Genomic DNA, 16,947 nt, shown 5'->3' on the forward strand with positions numbered 1-16,947 from the left:
AAGCATCGGAAGCCCCAGGTCGTTACTGCAGAGCCTGTTGCTCCCCCCGTATTTATGCAGCTCTGTGTTGCAGTTAGCACCTACTTTTAAACAAGCAAACAAGAAAAGGGCAATTTTCCAACCCTTCCTCCAACCTGCCACAATTCTTCCCCACTCCTGCTCCTGCCTTCCCAAGCGCCCAGTGCTGCTCCCAGCTTGACGCTGTCTGAAGCACGGGAGGCTCGCTCCCCCTTCCGCGACCTCTGCCGCTAGCGGAAGCGCCAAATTGGACTTGATGCGAGACTAAACCCCCTGGACCCTCAAATTAATTACGCTTCACGGGGCGGGATAATCACTGAAATTAGTTCGAGGCATTTTTTTCTCTTGACCAGCACAGGCTGGACAGGGCCTGGTACCTGCTAAGTTTGTCCCAAGGATTAGATAAGCATTTTAGGGCATTGTTCCCCAAACTCCTCTATTTATTTTTTTTTTTTTTGCTACTTAGAGACACTATTTTGCAAGAGGCAGGATAGGAGCAACATCCCACATCCCCTTGGTGTTCTTGAGATGCTGCTACCGCTCCAAGACTTTATCAATGAACTCCCCTGGAGCAGGGCACGAGTTTCCTACGGGCACCCACCCCGCAGCACCCAGTGCTCTGTAACGCCAGGGCACCCGCAGCTCAGGCTGCCATCCGAGCGCAGCCCATCTTCCTTAGCAAAGAGGAGTGATGCGAGCACCAGGCATTTCTGCCTTCTCAGCAGCATCTCTAAATACCTTTAACTACCTCAAATGCAAGTAAACAATGATAAATATTGTTATCTTAAGTGACGGAGGCTGCTTACACCAACATGCTTGACTTTGCAGGCTGAGAGCGCTCGCAGGGGACGACAGCAGCTGGGCGGAGGGGCAGGCCCGCGGCCGAGGTGCTGCGACCCCTCTGCTTGATTTTGCAGGCAACGCTGCAACATTTAGGGATGGGGCTAGACACGAAGGGTGTCTGAGCGCTCAACTAATTCACATTTTAGCTGGGAAAAGCCTTTACTGCAGCTTTGCTAGTTGAAAGTGCATCCCAGCAGGGGGGACCTCGCCCCTTTCTCCTGACCCCTCTCGGCAGTGAAATCTGTTCTTTCACATTTAGTTCTGGCATTCGATGCAAATCAAACCCAACAGAAAACTAGTTTTTGCTTGCTCGTTCCTTTGTTCCCTCCCCCTTCCTTCTCCGGGAACTCCTTTTCCTCATATTCTCTCTCCTTCATAAACCAGCAGAAAGCCAGGTCGGTTAAGGAATTTACTGCCTTGGTAGAAAATCTGCTAATCTACATGAGCAGAAAATCGTGCCATGTCTCCTTGCAAACAGAAAAGGAGAACGCAATGAAATCCCACTGGGATGCTCTGGCTACCTCAGTGTAACAAGGTTCAGATTAAGCTGCTTGTTTCGCTTGCTGCATTGCCTGGGTTTAATCCAATTTGGTTCGGGACACATAAAATAAGCACTTTTCCACCCTCCGGGAAGCGGCAGGCACAGCCAGAGCCGAGCGAAGCACTGGCAGATCCTGCCTTGCATGCACGCACGCACCGAGCTGTGCTCCCTTCTTTGCTCACACTTTTTAGCACTCCCTTTTGTCATCTGCAACATTTTTGATGATATTTGTTGAACTCTCACCTCTGAGTCACTACAAACCAACGGCTAAAACGCAAGGGTGGATGCTGTGGCAGTGAAGTCCCCGTGGCGCAGAGGCCAGGCGCAGGCAGGGAGCTGGCTGCCTCCTGACCCTCCCCTGCGCCCGGGCTTTTGCTCACTCCGCAGATCACCGTAGCCTAACGCTGGATCGCTCCTGTTAGAGGGACACGTGGAGGGCAGCCCTTCTCCGGAAAGCACGGCTCCCTCCGACTCCGGCTTGCCCTTCCCAGCCTGCCGCCCCCCGACACCGCACCTCCGCAGGGGGCAGCGGGGGCTGCACAGGCTGGATTGTGTTTGGCGCCGGCGCGGCCCCTGGGTTTCCTGCCAAGCTGCCACCACAGCCAGCTCTGGCCAACGCTGTGCTGTCCCTCAGGCCTGGTTTTACAAGAATTAAAATTAGGAAAGGTGCTCCCCCGCCACAGCCTGGGAAAAAAAAAAAAATACTAAAAAACGCCTGTGCACAGCTAAGAGCAAGGCCCCGTCTGCAGGAGCCACAGCGCTGCCCGGCTTTACCTATCGCCTCGCATCAGATTTACTACAGGAATTGCCAAGGGGCCGCCCTGCTCCACGATAACAACATCTTCCCAGAGACAGAAATAGCCACAATAGTGGCTTATTGCCTAAAACACCAGTGGCACAGCTCAGCTGCTAACAACAGCTGCCCTGCATCATGCAGACCCTGATTTTTTTTTTTTCCCTCCTTCCTTCCATCCCAGAATCTGTCCCTTTGACTCTAGAGATGAGCAAATATTTAATTAACACATTTGACCTTTTATCAGCCCTCAACGCTGATGGCTTTCTGCACACAATTTAGGTGCTCTTTCCTGGAGCCTGCTGCAAACCTGTGACTAGGAGTGTTATGAGGTTCTTCACATCTCAAATCTTTGAAAATTTTCTTAAACTCTGGATTTGAAAACTGAGAGAACATGAGTGTCATCTTCCATTATTATTTTAATAGCATTTAAGTTTGCACCTCTTATTCCTGTAGGGCAGTATAAAGTAGAAAACAAGTGCTACCTAGAAAATCAGAAGCCGAGAGGCATTTTAATTCCTTTTCCTGTGTAAAGTTTTCCAAATTTCTTGTGGGAGGAAGGGGTCGGAGTTGACTGTGCATAAATGATGCCTCAAAATGGCCGAGAAGCAGCAAGCTCGTTGCACAAAGTTGGCGGAGAACAGCCTGCTGCCTCTGGTTTGAGCTGGCCTTACCAGAGGCCTTCTCACAGTGTTACTCTTTCTACTAACCCTTTGTTCCTGATCGTTGTTAAAATGCCGAAAAGTCTCACGTCGGCGAGTTTATTTCCAGTTAAAATGATGTCCCAGGTGCACACGGCCTGACTTTGCTCAACCCTTTCCTTTCCCCTCACCTGGTGAGAGCAGCATGGTTCAGCGAGGACTCTTCCTTCACTAAAAGCCTCCATTGTTTCAGTCTGAAGCTCAGCACGACTTGGAAGCAATACAAAGCATGAGAAACCTTACCTGCACACAGAGATGTTGTTTATGTTCACAGGATACGGAGTGTATATCGCTGAGACGTATTTTTAAAGTACAGCAGCACCAGTTATATTTGGTAACTATAAACACTTTATTCTTTCAAGTATATAAAAATATAGGAAAAAATACTGTACAGAAAAATATAAAGTTAAGCAGAGATCTTCTCAATCTCATTTTTAAGAGGAAAGACAAACAGGATCATACGGTGCAAGCCCCAGACTTCAGAAAATAAAATTGTTCTGGCAGTTCAAGTGGTGGCACACTCAACCCGACCAGGACAGATGCTGCTTACCATGGCCAGAGGCAGAGGTGTGCCGAGGGATACGTTTCCAGCACAGGGAACTCATCTTGCAGCTTCCAACATCCTTGGCAAGTTCGCTTTCGTTAAACATAAAATGAAACCTAAGTCCTCTTCCGTGAGCTGACCTGGAGATAGACGTTCTCGCACCCTCAGCATATTTACGGTAAGGGTGCTAAGAGCCCACCTGGCCAGCACACATCCCCTGGCCCGTGATCCCACCCGACGGGCTCAGATTTACGTAAACCAGCGAGTCTGCAGCACGCTTGCACACGAATGCAACTGGAAGCTGCCTGTGACCGGCCAGTGAACTGGCAACTATGATTTTGGGAAGGCAAAAGGTCAGTGAAAGCAAGCTGATGAAATCCCTGAGTTTCCACCAGTTCCTCAAAGGTGGGGCGGGGGGTGGAACCCCACTAAAAAAAAAAAAGCAGCCAGCATTTTTTTCCAAGGTACTGTCTGTTTCAGTACATTGCTGTCTTTAGGGACAGACACCATGGACTTCAGCAGCCAACAGTACAAGAATCGTCTCCTCCTCTTTACTTGTACTTCTCTAGTTTCATTCTCCACAACCAAACTGTCCAAGTTTGCTTGCAGGTGAAGCAGGGAAGAAAGAAGGGGAAGGAGATGGGGGCAGAGTGTTCAGGAATTACAGTGCAAATTATATGCTCATGGAAAAAAAAAAAAAAAACACCACAAAAGAAAAAGGTCCTCTGTAGATTTTCCAAGCCTGTTCTCTCCGTGGCCACAAAACAGGGTCTGTCCTCATCAGGGAATAACTGCCAACCGACCCTAGACCTTCAAAAGAACAATGGCAGCATGTTCCCTAAAGCGGCGAACTTGCTTTACACCGAGTATCGGCAGCACTAGCGAGATGCCAATATTGCCACCTTTCCATCACCCAGTAATCACAGCAGGACTCCACAAGAAAGTGCAGTGGGAGTCTCAGGTCTTCAAGTTCCTCTTATTTTGTTGATTCGTAGAAGAGATTTGCAAGTCCCTGTGCTGCATTCACACTGGAAAAAAACGCAGCAACACACGCTGGAGACAGTCCAAGAATTATTGCTGTAATGAGGCAGCTTGCGGAGTTTGACTTGAAGAAAATTGACCAAAGAAGCAATAAGGGCAGACCTAAAAAGGAAGATGGAGGTAGAAGGGAACTGCTCCAGGCACCAGCGCATCCCAGTTCCTGCCTACTGCCAGGAAGGTGCTGTGGCGGTTCCTGTCTCCTGTAAGCAGCACGTGCAGGACAGCCGAGTCCGGGACCGAGCGGTTGTGTAGGGTTAGTCAGCAGCATATTTGGAAAGCCTCTCCGTGGCAGGCGTAGGGACCACTCTCACTGCCACTTGTAGATCTTCACCATTTTCTCAGTCAGAGTAGCCAGGAGGTGGGTTTGGTTCACTTCCAAGGGGCAGATATCCAGCACAGGCAGGTCAGCCTGCAGCTTCTGCAGCAAGGAGCCACTTCCAGCATCCCATAGCTGTGGGACAGACAAGGTCAAAGACTACAGGATTCTCCCCTCCCATCCAAAACAGAGCTTCCTCTCTCTAGAGAAAAGACTTTCCTCAAGTTACTTACAGGACCCTTTCTCTACTTTCATACCCTGCTTGGACGGTCTTTAACAGACTCACAGCACGATGTCACCCTGACTGCCCTCTCCCCGTGAGCTCTCATGCAGCCTGTCGTCCATCCTCTGCATCTGAGCTGCTCTTTCATATAAGGGCAACCCTTCTCCTCGTCTTCCCTGCCATTCCTAAAGAGCCTGCGCCCATCCCGCACGGCACTTACCACATTAGCTATCCCACCAAGTCTGTTACACACCACTTACGGTGCCCAGCTGTGCCAGTGTGCCCACCCGCATTCCTCGGGTGGACAACAGGGGCTCGCTGCCTACATTCCTTTCGATGGATGTGGACCACAGGCCTTGGGTAATACTGAGCGTCCCACGCTATCAGAAAGCTACACCTGCTACAGCAAGTACAACAGACCAACCCGCACGGGGTAATGCGCGTGACAAGACAATTCCCACCAAAACACACTGATGCTGTGACCGATACGGCTTCTCTCCTAAGAATTGCAATAAAACCCTCCACCACACAGAAAGGGACGAGAGGTACCAGGGCAGAATTAGATGCCTCATCACCACAGCACACAAAGATGCTGCCATCCTCGTCCGGGCTCTGAAAAATGGCATTCTTGGTCAGCAACTTGCAGGTGGGCCCAGCACTGAAAGTCTGAACCGGGTTAGAAGAACACACCACATCTTCAGAGGCCTCTGTCAGTGGCCTGCAAGTCAGTTCCATCATCACACAACGCACACATGGGTTATTTTTACCTGCATGGCAGAAATAAAAAGGTAACCATTGGAAAATTTAATTGCAGACAAGTTTTCCCTGTAGGAATACAAGCAACACCACCCTGCAGCTGCCTCCCTTTGACCTCACCCAATTCTTATCTATGTGCAGATGCTTATTGCTCTGGCTAGGGCAGGTACTACATTTCTGCTGTGCCCTCGGCACCAAAAAAGCTGCTGTTGAACTCGACAGACAGCAGGCCAGAGTGGCGATGAAAAGCGCATTGCAGATGCACGCCGTTACGTACTAGGCCTGTATGTCGCAAGGCAGTGCCGTGTGCTGATCTCTGTTTGAATATCGATGCATCCTCCAGGTTCCAGTGGCAGGTGGTGAGGCTGGTAGGAGTTGCCAGCTTTCTGTTCCCAAAAGCAGGCTCCTTCCAAGGTCCCGGCTAATACTCCACCGCAAGGCAGCGAGGCTGAGGCCATTCGGGGCAGATAGGACAGCGATACCATGGGGCACCTGCAAGTGTGATTGGCAAGAGTCAGTGCTGCCAGCTGCAGCCATGCTGGCGTTCTGCCTCACCGCTTCAGAGCTCCAGTCTCTCCAACCACACTGCAAAGAAAGGGCCTAAACAGGCTACAAAATGGTCCTTCAAGCAAGGAACCCCAGTGGGTTTGTCAAGAATAAACGACACTCAACTACCGAGCCTTATGTTTTAAAGAAGCATCAGACAGCACACATCAGATGCGTGTAAATCAGCATTTGATTCCCTGAGTGGAAGAGATGGAAGTACCAGCATCTCACACCTCTAATTTGTCCTTTCCAAATTAAATACAAAACCCAGCTCCAGAACAGATTCAGTTCTCCTGCTTAGGCTGCGCTGGTGGGTCCGTTTCTGAACACTGTGTGCCTTAAAAAGATGCAGGTGCCAAGCACTCGTACTAAGTTATACATATACCACGTATAACTCTCATAAGGTATGAGAGACTTCCCACATCTGTGCTAAATTTGAATTTTTGAACAAGAGATTAGCATAAAACAATTTAAGCCATTACAATTGCTGTGTGATTTATGGAAGAAGCTACGCTTAGCTTACTGTGCGTTGGTGAAGTCGAGAGGAATGAAAAATCCTTACGCCATACCTGGACTTCTGAGGGACTAGTTCCTGGACATGAGAGTTCGTGTCTCTCAAATCATATATCATGATAGAGCCATTGACCAGTCCAGCGTAGATGTAGTTTGTATCATCGAGACACCAGCAGCAGCTCCAGACAGGACGGCCAGCATTGTATGTCTGCACCACAGTGTTTGTTGCCAAGCTGCAGAAGAAAAGCAAAGCGTTGGCCCGTTGCACAAGCATCTACTGATGAGAAAATAGCATAATTAAGGTAAGCCAATCTAGCTTTTTAAAGTCTTTGGACAGAAGCATCTCTCTTCAGACTGAATTCTGAATTAACTCCTCCTTTACTCCAGACATGAATCTGGAAAATCTAGACAGAATAATCACTTGGTTATTGTCAAGTGACTTATAATTCTTCCAGGCCAATGCTTCTTTTTCCAGATTGATCTTTGGAGACTGGGAAAGGAAATCTCAGAGCAGGGTCTCAGCTGCCTTACTGGAAAGAGAAAGTGAAGTTACTTTTCTGGAAACAATTAGAAGTGCCTCTAGTGTAATCCTGTAATATTGCATATTCCTGAGATCACAGGGCTCATTCTTCAGATTACATCTCTCATTAATTATTTCCCTCTTTTTACACAAGAGGAACAGTGCTTATGCCTCAAAAGAATCCGATTCAAGCCAGAGTGAGACAGTGAGTGGGGTAAAGACAGTTAAAAGCACATTTATAGCATTAATTCTTTAGAAACCCAATTTGTGGAAGGAAGAAGAGGGGACTACACAGAGAGGCACAACACAGAATAGCAGATGAAGTTGGCATCAGGTTAGACCGTATTTGCAAAGAGCAGTGTTGTCAATGTAGGCCCAGCACACCGAGAACAGTGTGAGACAGAAGACAGCACGCATCAAGTAACTCTGGATATCCGTTACAACGCGTGGGTTTCTCCCTGGGGAAGGTGATTACGCTCAGAGATTACTCCAGGGAGAAGCAAGTAATTGCTCCCAGGTAAGGATAAGGGGAACAACCACAAAGACAAACCTGGCTGGGGAAACAGGGAGTTTGATATCAGAACAGTGACTGGTTCAAAACAGCAGGAAAAAACCCTCAAAATCATGGTGCTATTTTAAACACTTGCAAGCCAGAACGGGAGACTCGAGGACACCTACCAAAAGGAATTATCCAAGAATGACTATGAAATCAGTAACTAGAGAAGAAAGATGACCAAAGGGGGACTTTTCTTTCAGAGGGAGACTGAAAGAAGTATGAAGATGCTGCTGAAGCAAGCACTTAACTCCAAGACATTCTGGGATCAAGCACAAAAGCAAGGGGATCACAAGTTCCGATGCAGCCAATGAGGCAGCTATGGGAGTCAAGTGCCTGAGCAGATACTGCGACGAGAAGCCGCTCTCCAGATTAAACCATGAAAAGAATATCAACCTCATCGGTTAGAAATCTGACATGCTGATTTTAGCAGAGACAGACAGTTTTGTTTACTTTTAACTAGCCTAGCAAACATTTCAACATGGTAACAGGAAAGCAACATTCTTTACATTTTTGTTGCAGGATTAAGTTCTCTTCATTGCTTCACTCGTGGGAAAGAACTGGGACTAATCAGACACGTAACAGACACGTATCCTGCCTAACCCTATGCTAACTGACAGACAGACGTGCGTAAAGATGTTAATATAACTCAATAAGAATCAATCAGCCGACAAAGTTTTGAAGCAGCTTAAGCTGAAGATTGAAGAACAGCACCAAGTAGCAAGAAAATACGCTCGTAGGCTGTAAATTCTACCAGGACTGGACACATTTTTCTCTCAGCCTTTGTTTAATTAGTCTCCACCCTGCTGCTTTAAGTCTCTGCTAGCGCTAGAGAACCTGTGTTCCTCTGGCACGAGCTCAACAGTGCTGTCTACGCATTTCATATCCCAGATGAATTCCATCCTCTGCAAGAAGCTTAACGTCAGAGAAGCCAACATTAGTGCAGGGAAGAAAGTGCCCAACCTAAATACCCCTTGTTTCTGTTTTAGGCCATACAAGTTCCCACGCTCCACACTTCCCTGCAGTAACAGAAAACCAAGCAGACAGTAAATTTCACATCTATACATCGTGCTACATTTTTTCTCAACACAACTTGGCCAATCTGTGTTGAATTACTTGTTTTCCATAGGAAACTGAATTCAATTACTGAATTCTCCATAGGAAAATTATCAGACAGGTGGCTCCATAACACCTTCTTGCTTTTAGATCCTTTACATGGAGAAGTCTTACTCTCTTTAGTTCCCACACACAGGAAGAATATATGCAGACCAGATCTCATCTTAGCAGCATCTTTTGGAAAGCAGAATAGCAAGTGCTGCAAGACATTTAGAGTGAGATTGAACAAAATCCAATCCAGTCTCTTGCACATAGCAAAACTCCGCTGGGACAGGTTGCTCCCCCCAGCAGGGCTCACCTGGTAAGTTTGAGAGTGTTGTCCAGAGCAGCAGAGAGCAGCAAGCCATCTGCTCGACGGCCGAAAGCCAGTCCTCGAATCTGTTTACTATGGATGGGGATGTACTGACAACTCTTCAGGTTGGCCACGCTCATCATCTTAACACCACAACCTGTCACAGAAGGATAAAGCAGGTTATCGAAGCGGCACACGTGTAGAACTAGCAATTCTATGCCAGAACTACAATGTCTGTACTGAAGCCTGTGGTGGGATGAACACGTAAAAGTTATTTGCTGTTCTGGATAAGAACTGCCACAAATCTTTCTTCAGTTCAAATGGCAACAGGGCTAAATCCTTAAGGATGCCAGCCAGCAAGAGCAAACTCAGTATCAGTGTTACAATTCTTGTAACAAGAGCCTGCTGCTCTTTAGCCAGTTTATTCAAAGACATTCTCGCCTAGATAAACACACACACAGTAGGATTACATGGCTATTTAAGAGAACAAGTACCATTGCAAAGAATGCTTACAGGTGAACTTAACCTGTGTGCTATGAGAGTCACCACAAAGCCTCCAGTCAGAGTTTCAGTCCCTGGCTCCAGAAGCCAGAAAAAATAAGGTCAGCTGAATGCAGAAAACAGTTTTGTTATGTCTAGATAAGGCATATTAATCTCCAAACCATTAACCAAATAAAGCAAATTTCATCGTTCAGAAAGCATTGAAGTACATTGCAAATAAACTCTCTCAGACTCCTAATGCTACACCTATTTCATTGAAAAAGCAAGTTGGCGCTGGTCCAGATGTCAGGTCACTTGCCGCTGGCCACAACAGTGCGACAGAAACAGGGCTGCCCATGACTTCTTGGCTTCCTATTTCCTCACTGGGAAACAGTGCTCCTATCAGTCATATTAAAAGTTTTTTGCTTTTGGCTTTTCTTTTCTTTTTTTTTAAAAAGTATTGACAAATCAGCTGCACGTGGATCAATCCACCTACAATTTGGGGAGCAGTGTTTCTCACTCAAGCGCTGGAAGCTTCTCCGCATGCCCTAGTGCGCCGGCCCCTTGCTCTTTCAGAAGGCCCGCCTTTGCAAGGAGTACCAGACACACCTTTTACCTTCTTGTGGATGTGGCACTTCAGCAGAAGAGCCAGAGACCCTCTGCTAGGATTCTGCCGTAGAAGTGACGGGGGAAATGAGCTGCCTCGCTAGGCAGAAGTTACCAACGCAGGGGCCAGATGAACTACAGGGAGTCTTATGGGTATTCCCAGTTTACAAGGCACGTGCAAAAGTCAAGCCAGAGAGAGGGGGGAAGCAGGGAGCAAGTAGAACACACATTTAACTTTCACCTATGAACCCCCGAATCTTGACTCGCATAATTACCAGGAACAAAAGTAGACTGCGGAGAAGGCTGCGATACCACGAGACAACTCAGCGAGTCACAGTACGCCATTACTCTGCAGTTCCCAGTCTGAGACACCACAAAAACCTTTTCCAAGTGGTACTTGCGCTGGCTTTGGCTGGAGGGGAGGCTGCCTGGGAGGCAGGCGTGGGAGCTGCCAGGTTGCTGAGAAGCACTCACATTGTGCTGGGCCACGAGGGCCTTCAGCTCCTGCAAAGAAAAAGACCCAAAGAGCTTTAATGAGTCACTGGCTCACGTAACCTACTGTGCTATCTGTTCCAGATGCTCCAATTGTACTTGTTCTCAGATAAAGAGGGAGAATATGGTCCAATTTCCATGCTGTTCCTGAAATGCTGGATTTCCAAGTCACTGACTATGACAGCGAGCAACAAAAGCATTCAAAATGCTATGCAAGTTCTGGCACAATGTACTCAAAGTCTGTTATTGTATGTATGAGACCCTGTGAGAGAGAGGACTCTTGGGCAACACATAAAAGCCAGTAACAATTATTACCAGATCAATGCTGTTTAGAAAAGAATGAACTGCCAAGTATTACATGCAGCTAAACCACAAGAGAAAGTCAATTAGAACCATTTTCCAGAATTTCCAGAATACCCCATAAAAAAATAAAAGCCCAAGTTTCAACATAAAGAGCGTTGCAGGAAACAAGTCAGTCTATTTAATGAAGATGACCCTGTTCTTGTAAACCCTGGGCAGCAAATTCCAGGAATGACACAAGTCTCAAGAGCTCCAGCCCTGTTTTCCGCCACCTCCTCGCCGCCAACTGATGAATGCTCAAGGATGCTCAGTGGAGACATGGCCAAGGACATCTTCTATCAGCAACAAGGTATTCCTAGAACTCCTCTTTCCACAGAGATCATCGGGGTGAGGTGGGTGTGTGAGTAGTGGCACTGGCATATTCTGAATCAACTGAAAATGCCCCCCCAAAAAGCATGTTGACCAACTTGCTGCAATCCAAGGGCAAAACCAGACAGTACAGAACCCCAGGGATATTAGAGGGAGTGTATATATTATGAAAATTGCTGCTTGCTTTCTGTTGTCTGAGCAACATAGATTATGCTTCAAATACTACGTAATTTTTAAACAATTAAGGGCCACAAGAGTGATATTATGAATATATTAGTAGATTGCAAGCTAGCCTCAATATTGAACCAGCTGCCACCACTTAACTCAGGTCTAAGCAAAGGCAGCAGCTCTCAAAGAGGCAAGATCAAAGATCAAGCTCTACATTAATAGTTATCATCAAGACCTATAACTTTTGGAAACTGCTCAAGAGGAGAACAGTTCTGATATTTTGCAGAGGTCCGATCTGTTTTGCATCAAGCTCATTGCACATTCCCCAAGGGAACAAAAAAATCGAAGCTGAAGACTCAAGATGATCCCGTTAGAGCAAGCAAAGACAAAACAACCTGGGGAGGAAGAAGAGGTGTGGGGGGTGCCAGGATGCTTATGACAGAAGCTATAGCTTCGGGCTTAGAGTAAGCAGTCAGTGAAAACACAGGTAACTTAGAAGAAAGTGACTTTTAATCAAAAACGTAATAAACTCATTATTTCTAAAAGGCAGGAGGATACCACCACCACTGAGGATCAGAAGAGATTAGAGTTATTTGTTGCTCTGGAGAGTTTACAAAATTCTCCTTGTCACCTGCACTCAACATTCAACTTTTACACAAGTTATTAAAAAGGAAGCCAGGCAATTAAAACCACAAGGACTATTAGTACAACGTTTACATTTAAACACAATGGACAAAGCCAGCAGAATCAGGAAGTCTTACTGGAGACACATTACCAAGGTGATTAAAAACGTTGCACTGCAGAACGAATTCCACTAATTGTGCTCAAAAGACTCTTCTGGTAGTGTAAACCTGTACCTTCCTTTAAGATGTTTGCAGAGTTTTCCTGATGCCTGGTGTTGTCTAAGGGCCTCGAGGGCACGCTCGTCTCTGCACACGCTATGACTGCCTCCTAGATTTCAGCTTGCCATTGTAGCGATGAATGAACACAGTCACACAGGTTGGGGAAAGAAGAGGATATACAGCAGAGTCTTCCTGAGGAGTAAGCATGAGAAGTAGAAGCAGGAGAGCACAAGGAACAGGAAAGGGAAACCACCAGCTACAACAAATTCAGAACAGTTTTCTTTTGAGGATTAGGTTACAGTCTTAATAGCCGATATGAAGCTTTGAAGACAAAGGCAGTTATCAGACGCCGGTCACTCTCTGGCTGTGCTCCCACAGACCTCCTTACAGAAGTCACGCTGCTGTCTTGCACTACACAGCCCCAGCCTCGCATCTAATAGAGATAAACACATGACTGTACCACCTCAAGCTACGGTGCAGCACTACAGGCACTCCGCCTTCCACCTCCCTTTGGTTCAGGTTCAAATTCAGTCAAAGGGACACAGCATTTTTAATCGGCTTCACTATACGTAACAGCTGAATGAAATACCAGGTTTTGCTTACTTCTTCTAGATCTTCCCCAGACATCAACTGGAGGTGAACACAAAGATGAAAGATTTTTATGCAATAAAACCATTAGCCTAAAATTTTTCTAAAAGTGCTAGGTTCACAAATTTTTGTTGATATTTTGCCATCTAATTCCTTTTGGATGCTCTGAAAATCCTATTAAAAAAAAGCTTTTCCAATACATCAAGCAATATAAACTGACCTCTGCAAGGCTCACAATCACACTTGCTTTCTTCTCCACAGCAGCACGCAATCTCCTGTCATTTCCCCGCCAGTCCTCCCTTTACTGCTCCATATGCAAACAGAGCTACTGTTTCCCACTTGCAAAAATGAGTCTCCTACCCCAGTTGATCAGTGGTATTAATGCCAGAAGCCAGAGATGGTTTGCTTATCCTTAGCTAACTTTTACTGAAAATTTTGGCAGATTCAGGAGGAGTACTGCAGTAGCTCACATCTGATTCCCAAGTTCTCTGTGCTCAAAGGAAAAACTTCAGGCAAAAGTAAGGCTTCAGTAGCACTGCTTCCAAAATGCAAGTCTGAACCTGCCATGCAGCGTGCAGCATATAGCTCAGCACAGCACACACTGCAGTTTACACACAGAAACAACGCTGTTGAGAGCTTTCTTCCAGTTAGCTACCTACGCTCTCTCCCCTCAAGTTCCTCTCCTCATATATTTTCATACAGCTAAAGACTTACAAAACGTCCCTTTTCTAGCCTCAATCATCTTAAATACTTCAATAACAAAGTACGACGGACAAGGTTGTTAATGGACAAGAGCAGGGAAAAATGCATACAAACCTAAAAAGGGTCATAACTAGTGACACGACTGCTGATGAGGCACAGCTCTCAAGCGCATTAGCAACAAAAAAAAGGGTTCACACAATGACTTTTGGGGGGAAACCGATGGCATTTGCTTTCCCCGTAAGACTTCAGACGCCAAGGTTTGGACGCAACCAACGAACATCATAACTATTCCAATAAAGTTCTGTGCAATTGACCTTTGCCACACCGAACGTCCCCCTGAGCGTACGGACATTTCACACATTTCGTTTGTAATCCCACAGCACTTCATTTTCTATACTGACTTACAGCTTTGTCTGCCAATTAAACACGTTTTCTCGTGCCATCAGTAACATTGCTTGCTGAAAGGACCAGGGCAACAGACTCAAGACGTAACAAGGCAAATTCAGATTAGGTGTTAGGAAAAAAAGTTTTTCTCAGCGAGGATGGTCAAACAATGAGATGTCCAGAGAAGCTGTGCCATCTGCTTGCATACACTCAACGCTTGGCGTGACAGTGCCCTGAGCAACCCAACGCTGAAGTTACCCAGCTAGGGTCCCTTCCAACCTAAACAATTCTGTGCAAGTACTTGTCTTATGAGAGGTCGTCTAGTAAAGCAAGGAACTCATTAGGCATATGCTCAAAACATAATCAAACAACTTAGAGACTTATTCCAGACTTCCTGCGGATTTTCTGCTCCCCAGCAAATTGTTTTGCTTTTAGTTTATTCATAGTATAAACAAGCACCTTAAAATTGCTTCCAGCATTCACATTAACCACTACAGGACAGTGATGAATGCAGCATAAATACTGAAACAGAACTTAAAGAACACAGGGTACTTAATCTTTATAACATGAGACTTCAATTCAGTTAGACTGGATGCTCTATTGTTTAACACGAGAAGAATTGCAGGAAGACATTATGGACCTGCAGTTTTATCTTACTCACATTTTTAAGCCAAAGTGGCCCAATTTTCTTACTAGCTCTGATGAGCATACAGCTTGATGCAAGAATTTAGGCAAGCAATTTATAAAGCCTTATCTTACGTCACACAGGACGACTTCAGCAAAGAGGATGTTGCTTAATGTACAGACATGAATAGCCAAGGCTATTAAAAAATCCAGAAGTAGAGAAAAGCATAAAATTAAGCGAGTTACTAGACAGTGAGAGATTAGATATCATCTACCTCATACAACAAAAAAAGTAGCAAACCGGCTGTGAAACAGGCTATTGGAAAACCTAGCACTGGTGGAACACGCCAGATAATTCACAGTTGGAAGCACCAGTAAAGTCCACAATTTATAGGAATCCTGCAAAAGCAGCTGTGATGGGTTACAAAATACCGCAGTATTTTGCGATATGAGCCAGAAAGGAAGCAGTCATTTAGCAACCAGTCATTTCTGTTCAGTAATCTGTATTCTAAGGCCGACAGAGGTGCCCCTTAGCAGCTGTTCAGCCCATGCATACAGCCTACCCTAATGACAGGCCAGGTCTCATGGTACCAGAAGGTGCTTAAGTAGAATGTTGACTGACCTTCACAAAAAATTAGGGTGTTTTTGTTGTTTTCTTTTGTTTTTGCAAATAGCAAAATCTCTTCACAAGCTACTTCTCAAAGGCTCTTGACTAACTAGTGGTAATAGGCCCCATTACAGGTTTACTATAGAGATTTTCTAAGCTTATTTTCACGCAGATAAGATAAAGATGAGGAGAATAAGTTTGGTGCTGTACTGCCAGGCCTTTCCAGGCACCACAAAACCTGAGGAGGAACCTGTGACATCAGCAGCCAAAAAAACTACTGCTAAGCTGTACTTGCAACTTTGATTAAGTCTTAGAAGCACCACTGAAAAAAAAAAGTCAGTGTTATGGAGTATACATGAATATGCCAGCCTGGGATGTTTAGGATACTCCTGATGATTCGACAATTGAGTTTACTAAATCTTGCTGCTTATTAAAACTGGAAGCCTGTCTTCTCTCCTCTAAGGGAACATGCAAGAGACAGGTTGAAGAGAAAGGGAATTCTGTTATGAGTAACATGAGACTCACCTGAACTTGCTTGCGGAGTTTGCTGCATTCGTCTGTCAAAACCTGCAACTGGAGACGGCTCTGTGCAGATTCCAGCTCTGCCTGTCTACGCAACATCTGCTCCTTTTCTAAAGAGCTGGAGGAATGAGAGAAAAGCAATCCTTACGACTAGGTATTACCGAGGATGCTTCTCTGGGCTGTCTACTCCTATCCCCCGACTTCATCCCAACACAAGTCCTGTGCAGGTAAATTCAAAACTAACAGAAAGTCTGGTACCACACTCATCCAGTACATTCACCTCGAGATGTTCTCGGTTATGCAATTGTACTGAGTGACTCACTCAAGTATTGTTCCATAGAAACAACAGCCTTTCTCCTCACCCTCTCCAAATGTGCTAATTTAGGAGAGGAGAGCAAAAGAGAAATGAGAGTGGGGTTTTTTCCTACAGAAACAGTTTAGCAAATTCCATACCGTCAATGTCCACGTAATATACCATGTCAGTAATACAGCAAGTCATAACACAGTAAGATCTTCAAGCTTGTTTCTACTGCCAGTAACTAATCTTGTATTTCAGGAAATATAACTGTATCAGAAATAGGCAGATACAGATGAATTCTCTGTGAATGCCCGTGTAGAAGCCACACTTACTACCTCACCTTGAGCCTAAAAGTGCATACACACAATTTAGCAGCAGCAGTTTTGATAACATACTGCAATTTCTCTTTCATATATGCTTTACATGTGAAAGAATAGTTAACGAGGGGGAAGAAACACCAGTATTCCTTAAAATTATCTACACGTTTGGTCTGTAGTGTTGACCACTGCATTCTGCACTTCAAAAACTGCAATATTCCAGTTATTTCAGTAGTTCAGGGGCAGGGAGATCCAGCTTGCCTAAATACCTTCTAAATATACAGACCTAGCCTTGCATGTTTACCAAGCACAGAATTCTGTCATTTCCCTAC

The 16,947-nt window shown here is 45.7% G+C and overlaps 1 protein-coding gene across 1 annotated transcript in view; it reads right to left on the reverse strand.

Moving 5' to 3' along the window:
- Positions 1-3,987: 3,987 nt before the first annotated feature.
- Positions 3,988-16,947, reverse strand: part of RFWD3 (ring finger and WD repeat domain 3) — a 20,843-nt gene continuing 7,883 nt past the window's right edge. The window contains 7 exon segments of the mRNA XM_009325360.1: positions 3,988-4,932; positions 5,570-5,787; positions 6,054-6,268; positions 6,892-7,068; positions 9,323-9,473; positions 10,678-10,906; positions 16,004-16,118. Coding sequence (XP_009323635.1) covers positions 4,789-4,932; positions 5,570-5,787; positions 6,054-6,268; positions 6,892-7,068; positions 9,323-9,473; positions 10,678-10,906; positions 16,004-16,118 — 1,249 coding nt within the window. The 3' untranslated portion in view covers positions 3,988-4,788.

Source organism: Pygoscelis adeliae, unplaced genomic scaffold, assembly GCF_000699105.1.
Source record: "Pygoscelis adeliae isolate BGI_AS28 unplaced genomic scaffold, ASM69910v1 Scaffold326, whole genome shotgun sequence".
Taxonomy (NCBI): Eukaryota; Metazoa; Chordata; class Aves; order Sphenisciformes; family Spheniscidae; genus Pygoscelis; species Pygoscelis adeliae.